Genomic DNA, 7526 nt, shown 5'->3' on the forward strand with positions numbered 1-7526 from the left:
AGCCACGTGGCGCCGCCACATTCAGCCACGCTCCTTCCCCGGCAGCCCTGGAAAGGCGCGGGTGGGAGCGCGGATACACGCACACGGGTGGGGCCGAGCTGGGAGAGCAGCCGAGAGCCGCCCCTGACAGCCCGCGGCTCCGCGTGCGGAGGGATTGGGGCGTGGTTTTTTTCTTTTTTTTCCTTTTTTTTTTTCCTTGCAAGCCCCAGGAGGCTGCAGCTGCCCTAATTTTCCCGCGGGCGCTGCGCGCAGAGGCTGACCACCCCCCCCCCCCCGGGTGCAAACAGCCCCTTTAACTGCGGCGCACGGGCTGCAACTGCAGCGGGGCCGGGAAACACCAGCCCGGGGCTCCGCGCCCGGCTGCGGGGCCAGACCCGGGGCTCCACCGCTCCGGCGAAACGGGGCGCTCGACAAGCGCCAACGGCCCGGGCGACACGGGCCGCGCCGGGCTGGCGGCTCCGCAGCGCCGCGCTGCGCGGGGCTGGGGCGGCGCGTCCCGGGGCCGCGGCGGCCCGAGGGCCCCTCCCGCCCGGGGCGCCCCCCACCTCCCGCTTAGGCGTTGTTTTCCTCAGGGGTGACTTTCGCCATTCGGCGAGTGTCTCATGCAAATTAATCTTTTTTTTTTAAAAAAAAAAAAAAAAAAAAAGAAAGCAAAACAAATCAGAAAGCGTCAGCATGTTGCGGAGTCATAAAAGGCGGCACCGATCTGCCCGGCGCTTGCTCAGCCCGGCGGGGGAGGCCGGGGCGCAGCGGGGTGCAGCAAGGGGTGCAGCTGGGAGCGCGGGGTACCCCGGAGCAAAGGGCCCCCCCGCGGGAAGGGGGGGGCCGGGGCCGCGCGGGAGCCTCCGGGGAGCCGCCGCCGAGTGCCCGCAGCGCCCCGGCGCCGGGGGGCCCGGCCCCGCGCGTCCCGTCGGCGAGGCTGCAGTGCCCTCCTGTGGGCACAGCTCCTCCGGCTGAACCCACCTCCAGGCTCCGGGGCGCCCACGGCCACCCGTCCCCTCCACGCCAAGGTGCTCCCGGACACCCGTCCCTTGCATCCCCAAATCCGTGCGAGGGTGCTCCAGGACATCCATCCCCTCCACCCCAAGGTGCTCCCAGACACCCATCCCTTCCGTCCCCAAATCCGTGCAAGGGTGCTCCAGGACACCCACTTCCTGCACCCCGAAGTTCTCCAGGACTCCACCCTTTCCACGTCAAAATGCCCAGGGACCCCCGTCCCTTCCACCCCACAGGGTTCAGGCCACCCGTCCCCTCCATCCCAAAGCACCCAGGGACCCCCATGCCCTCAACCCCAAAGCCCTGCGAGGGCGCTCCAGGCCACCCATCCCCTCCACCCCAAAGCACACTGGGCCCCCCATCCCCTCCACCCCAAAGGGCTCTGGGACACCTTTTCCTTTCACCCAAATCTGTGCAAGGGTGCTCCAAGACATCCATCTCCTGCACCTCAAAGTGCTCCAGGACACCCGTCCCCTCCACCCTGCAGGGTCCAGGACACCCATCCCAGGGCACCCTTTACCCCGAGGGCTCCCCGGGCGGAGGCGAGGACGGGCACCTCTCCTCTGCGGTGGGTGCAGCTTCCCGGGATGCTCGTTCCCCCCCCCTTGCTGTGCCGCAGGGGCAGCTGGGCACCTTCGCCCCAGGGCCTCCGCTGGGCACTGGGCACTGCCAGCCACCCCGGGACATTCCCCGCACCCCGGGGCGCAGGAGGCGCCCTGCTCCGGCGGCCGGTCCCGAGGGACGATGCTCCATCCTGGACGTTTCCCCGTGCTCGAGCTGCAACTACGGGAGGAGGAGCGAGCGCGGATACCCCGCCGGGCGCTCGGGGGACACGGGGCCACTTTCCTCGGCCATGGTGGGCGGCACCATCCCCGGGCTAGAAGTTTTCCTCGAAGAAGCGGAAGCTGAAGCGCTTGCAGAGAGCTTTGACGACTTTCGCCAGCGCTGGCGAGCCGCAGAAGAAGACTTGGACTTTCCCTTTCTTCTCCTCAGCCACCTTGCGAAACACCTGGGGGTGCCCGAGGGAGGAGAGGACCTCGCACGGGCCACCCCGGCGCTGGGGACCGTTGGAAACGGGGCTCGCACCCCCCAGCACGCATCCGCCCGGCCCCACCTGGCCCCAGTCGGGGTGGCCGAGCTGGGTCCTGGTCCGCAGCCCCGTGATCGAGTCCTTCTGCTCCTTGGCCGCCAGCAGGTCCAGGGCCATCTGCAGCCCGACGGCCCTCACGTCGTTCCCGCCCGGGGCCGACGTCATGTACAGGTGCATCTCCAGGAAGGGCCCCGGGCGTCGGGGGCGGTCAGCGGGGGTGGCCGGCCGGCCACCCCGCGGCTCCCGCGGCCGCCCGCCGCTGCCGACCTCCCGGCTCCCCCTCGCCCTGCTCCTTCTCCAGCTTGGCCAGGAGGCTGAGGAACCACTCGAGGTGCTTCTGGTCCCGGTTTATCCAGAAGTCCACGTGCGAGGGCGCAGCTGTGGCTCGGACGCGTGGCCAGAAGAGCACGGAGGACGCAGCGGAGCCGCCCCGCCGCGGCCCCGAGCCGGCGCTCTCCGAGGCCGGGACGGCTCCAAGAAGCTCCAGGTCGCGCTGGAGCGGCCGGGACGCCGCAGAGCGCCGGAGGACGCGTCCGCCCGGGCACCGCGTCTCGCCCGTCCCGGGGCGGCACCAACCTGTACATGATGCTCTGCAAAATGGAGGCGAAGGGGGTGACGCCGATGCCGGCGGCGATGAGCACCGCGTGCTCCGAGGCGAAGATCCGCCGCGTCGGGGTCCCGTAGGGGCCGTCGACGTAGCACTGGGAGAGGCGAGCGGGAGCGCGGGGAGGAAGCCGCGCGCGTCAGGGCGCCCGCGCCCGCGCGCCGGAGCAGACGCTCGGCCGTCTGCAGCGGAAAGCGACGGCGCTCCTCCTCGTCCCCGGCGGAGCAGGACCCGCGGGGGCCGGCCCCGAGCGCGCCGGGGGCCGGGAGCCCCCTCACCTGGACGTCGCAGAGCCGGCGGCCGCCCGGCGCGCCGCACGCCTGGCGGGCGGAGGGCATGGCGTTACCGGCGCCGCTCCCCCGCGAGCAGCCTGCTTCCTGAGCTTGTTTTTTTTTTTTTTTTCCTTTTTTTTCTTTTTTTGGCGTGTGTGTTTCGCCCCCTCAGCTTTGCAGATCTGCCTCGCCCGAGATGTGCGCCAGCCCGTCCCCCCCCCCCCGGCTCCCGCCCAAGGGCCCCGCTCGAGCCAGCCGCAGCTTCGGGGACCGCTGGGACAGCGAACCCGCGGCCAACGCGCCTAGAAACATCATTTGCACGATAAAAGAAAAAAAGAAAAGCAAGAAGGAGGTTTGACCGCCCCGCTGCGGGGGGGCCCAGGTGCAGGCTGCCGGACCGGGGGTGCGAGGGACGCGCGTCCCGTCCGCGGCTCAAGCCCATCGCGCTTACGTCTGCCGGCGGCGCGTCCTCGCCGGCGCGCTCCCCGGCGGCTCGGTACGCCGTCAGCTCCACCCCGCCGTCCGCGCCGGCGGCCACGGGCCCCCGGAGCCGGGCGCGCTGGGAACGCCTTCCTGAAGCGGCCCCGGGGAGCGCTCGGCGTGCGGGCAGCAGCCGCGGCGCAGGGCTCGCCGGCGACGCGGGTGGCCGGGGCCGAGCGCCACGACGCAGCCCGAGCCGAAACGGCAGCATCGGCGTGCCCGACTGGCCCCTTCCCGCCCCGCCGGCGAGCAGAGCCGCCGCGCGAACCGGGCTGCTCGGGCGCGCTGCTGATGCTGAACGGGTGCCACTCGTCCGCGACGGCCGGGACGTTCAGGTAGACGTAGTCCCCGGGCTGGCGGCGGAAAGACGGCGGCCTCTCGATCACCAAGTGGGTCACCTGGATTAAACAGGGAGGCCGGGAGCACCGCGGCGCGCGAGCGAGCGTGCCGCGTCTGCAGCCCCCCCGCAGCACGGCCCGGGGCCGACCTCCGGGCGAAGGCGCCGGGATCATCCGCCAAACGCCCGCTCTTCTTCTCCCGGCAGATTGCACAAAGCACAATTGCAGATTGCACCCCGGGCGGCTTCGCCAGCAGACGAGCCAAGACGCGGCGCTCGGTTTGCAAAGTAGCAAACGTGGCTGACGGGCACTGGTTGCATTTTTCGTATTGGTTTGTGCTACTCCGTCCCCCGGAACGGGAAAGGGCTTTGGCAGCGGGCGGGCGCGGGCGCCGCGGGAGCCGGCCGCGCCGCACCTCGGCCGGCAGCAGGTCGACCTCCACGATGCGCAGCCCGCCGGCGCGCCGCGCGGCCAGGCCGGCCGCCGTCTCCAGCCCGAAGAGGCAGCCGGGCACCGCGAACCACTTCCAGAAGCTGGGGCCGCGCAGGAGCAGCAGGGCCCGGACGAAGACGTAGGAGAGGTGGGTCCAGTAGAAGAGCTGCGGGGAGGGGGGCGGGTTGGGGGTCGAGGCGAGGGGGTTCGCGGCGGGCGGGAGGGACCGGTGCCGCGCCGGGAGCAGCACCGCGGGCTGCCAGCGCCTCCCTGCATGCGACGGGCGACGGGCGGGCGCGGGGATGCGGCTGCACACGGCGGGACGGGAGGGCGGCGGAGCCGGCCGGCGCGGGTACCTCGAAGCGGCCGCTCCTGCAGCCGCGGGGGGTGGAGAAGGCCAGCACGGTGGCGAGGAGCAGCAGGAGGGCCGGTCCCGTGGGCCCCGCTGCGCCGCCGGCCCCGCCGCCGCCGCCGCCACGCCGTCAGCGGGTGCTCCCAGAGCGCGGGCCGCCGCTCGCCCCGCGCCAGCCGGCCTGCGCGGAGGCGCCGTCGGACGGGCCCGGCCCCGCATCTCCCCCCCGCCCCGGCCGCGTTCCCAGATTGCTGCAGAATTCACTGAATTCCTGATCTCTCTTTTTTTTTTCCTCCTTTTTTCCAAGCCGGGGAGAGCCCAGCGGCTCCCTTCGTGCATTTTCGCGAAGGGGAGCCCCGCGCCCCGGCGCTGCGCCGGCACGGCCGAGCCCGGCTGCGAGAGCCGCTAGAGGCGGGCAGCAGACAGCGCACGGGGCGCGCGGCGCTGCACGCGCCGGCCTCCCGGGACCCCTGCACCCACCAGGGACCCTGCATCCCCCCCCAGGGCATGTGCAACCCTCCGGGGACCCCTGCACCCCCCAGGGACCCTGCATCCCCCCCCCCAGGGCATGTGCAACCCTCCCGGGACCCCTGCACCCCCCAGGGACCCTGCATCCCCCCCCCCCCGGGGCATGTGCAACCCTCCTGGGACCCCTGCACCCACCAGGGACCCTGCATCCCCTGCGTGGCATGTGCAACCCTCCGGGGACCCTGCACCCCCCTGGGGACCCTGCAGCCCTCCCGGGGGCACATGCAACCCTGCTGGGGCCCCTGCATCCGTCCCGGGGCCCCTGCATCCCCTCCCCGCACCTCTGCCAGCCCACGTCCCCCAGGACCGACGGGTGGCCCGGGGAGGGGCGATGCCCAGCCCTGACCCGCCGCGGACAGAAGCCCCTCGCCGCGGGGGAGCTGCTGCTTACTGAAGTTGGCCACGTGCGCGGCCGCGTGGACCGCGGCCAGCGCCGCCACCACGTAGCCCACGAGCTGGTGGAAATCCACGGCGGGGTCCAGCGGCAAGGCTCTGGCGACCCAGGTGGCCCGCGGCCGGGTCAGGCAGCGCCGCAGCTCGAGCACCTCCGGGACGGGGAGAGGGCGATGCGGGAACGGCCGAGCCCCCCTCCCTCCGCCCGGGGCTCCGGCGACCGCCTCGGCCCGGGGGGGCTCCCGGGCGCCCCGGCCCCCCGCGCCCGCACTCACGGCGACGAAGGCACAGTTGAAGTTCAGGCACTGGCTGCAGGCACGGGCCAGCGGCACCCCGGCGCCGCGGCCGGCGTGGCCCAGGGCGGCCAGGGCGAAGAGCAGCAGGTTGAGGCCGGCGTCGGCGCTCCGTTCTCGTTTTACCCCCCCCCCTCCCGGCACGTAAAACAACGCGCCAAGTCGGGAAGAGCCTTTTGCTGCGGCTTGCAGCTCCCGCGGGGCAGCAGGACCCTCTTGCAGCGAGGGCCGGCTCCGAGCTGCCCCCTCCTTGGTTCGCGCAACGCAAGAGGGGGGTTGACACGAGCTGCCTCGGAAATCGCAGCGGCTGCGCGGAAGCAGGAATTAACCGATTTCTCGTCTGCTTACTGTCCACGTCGTAAACCTGGAAGAGGAACCTCAGCTTGTCCATCTTGTCCCCGTGCGCGAGCGTGCTCAGGGCTTTCAGCAGCTCCTCCAGGCTGACGGTCCCGCTCCCGTCGGAGTCGAACAGCGCGAAGAACCGCTCGGCAAAGAAGGACTGCGGGAAGGGGGCCGGGCGCGCTCGGAGGGCTGCGGGCGCTCCCGCCGCCGCGGCCGCGAGCCAGCCCCTCGCCTCCTTCACCTCCAGAGCCGCCTTGAACCCCTCCAGGCCAATCTCCTCGTCGTCCCCCGCGATGCTCGCCAACTGCCTCGCCACCCTCGCCAGCCACCGGGCATCGGCGCCCACGGCGCCGGCGGGAGGGACGGGGCGGGACGGGACGGACGGACGGACGGCGCCGGAGCCTTCCCCGTGCGGGACGGGGCTGCCCGCGGCGCCGACGGCAGAGCCGCTCCGCTAAAAGCCGGGCGCAAACTTTCAGCGTCGCTTTATGTATCCGCTCCTATAGAGGCAGGTGGTTTCCGAGCCCCGCGCTGCCTCACGCTGGTTTCAGTTTACTCTTTCTCGTGTCTTACAATCGCATCCGGTTTTGTCATCGGGTCGGCACCTGCAGCCCGGCTGCCGCGTGACGTTTAAAACGCGGCTGACGGCAGCTGCTGTACGTTGTTACCTTGATTCCCTTCATTTCGCGCTGCTCGCCCCGTTAAGCCCTCTAACCTCGGGAAGCGCGCGCCGTGCCAGATTCAGGACGGAGCTCGCACCCACGCCGCGCTTCGGTCCTTTTTTACCAGCCGTCAGGAACACCCGGGGAAGTGTCTTTTTCATACCGCAACCTTTATGCGTTTCTGAACAAATCCTACTCGTAAGGCGATAAAGTGTGACCAAGCCGGGGAGCAGGTTGCCGTGGGGATGCCAGGACCAGAGACCAGGCAGTAACGCGTTTGCGCTTTCCCGCTGCAGCCCGCGCGGGAGGCACCCGGGCGGCAGACGGCTCGAGGAAGCGGAGCGGGCCGGCTCGCCGAGCCCGTCTCGGGGCTTAGCACGTGCCCCGGGAGGCCGGCGTATGCTCTGCGCTGCTCGTAGGTTGCGTTTGACCGCGCCAGGCTGCCCCCAGCTTCTGCAAACTGGTTTTCTGAAACTTTTCTGCCTCGTTCTTCGCAGCTTCGTCAGGCAAGCGTCCGCAGAGCTCGCTTTGCTGCGGACGGACCCGCAGCTCCAGAATCCTCCGCTGGCTTTCGCGAGCCCCCCGAGGGCCGTCGCGTCGGCAGCGACGGCTCTGCCCTGCCCGAAGGCGCCGTCCCGCCCGCGGAAAGCGCCACGACGCCCAACCTGCCGGCATCTCTCTGGCTTGTGGTGGAATCGTTCTTCACGCAAGAACTTATTTCCCCAGCTCTGAGCGAGCTTTAAT

The 7526-nt window shown here is 71.1% G+C and overlaps 1 protein-coding gene across 1 annotated transcript; it reads right to left on the reverse strand.

Annotated features, from left to right (window-relative positions):
- Window positions 1-1739: 1739 nt before the first annotated feature.
- On the reverse strand, window positions 1740-6714 carry NOX5 (NADPH oxidase 5). Its single transcript, XM_062583997.1, has 15 exons — window positions 6694-6714; window positions 6353-6574; window positions 6127-6277; window positions 5761-5912; window positions 5484-5637; window positions 4569-4687; window positions 4196-4378; window positions 3711-3840; window positions 3414-3535; window positions 3035-3134; window positions 2969-2982; window positions 2496-2787; window positions 2350-2464; window positions 2111-2273; window positions 1740-2005 (listed from the first exon to the last, which is right to left on the reverse strand). Exons 1-15 carry the CDS (start codon window positions 6712-6714, stop codon window positions 1874-1876), a joined length of 2070 nt encoding a protein of 689 aa, XP_062439981.1. The 3' UTR covers window positions 1740-1873.
- Window positions 6715-7526: the final 812 nt, after the last annotated feature.

This window comes from Rhea pennata, chromosome 10 (genome assembly GCF_028389875.1).
Source record: "Rhea pennata isolate bPtePen1 chromosome 10, bPtePen1.pri, whole genome shotgun sequence".
Taxonomy (NCBI): Eukaryota; Metazoa; Chordata; class Aves; order Rheiformes; family Rheidae; genus Rhea; species Rhea pennata.

What these genes read in the sequence shown, in the direction of transcription:
- NOX5 (XM_062583997.1), bottom strand. Translation starts at nt 6,714, where the DNA reads ATGACAAAACCGGATGCGATT. An exon ending in TGACAAAACCGGATGCGATT is followed by an intron (nt 6,575 to 6,693) that starts GTAAGACACGAG and finishes CCCGGCTTTTAG; the next exon opens with CGGAGCGGCTCTGCCGTCGG. An exon ending in CCAGGTTTACGACGTGGACA is followed by an intron (nt 5,913 to 6,126) that starts GTAAGCAGACGA and finishes ACGTGCCGGGAG; the next exon opens with GGGGGGGGGTAAAACGAGAA.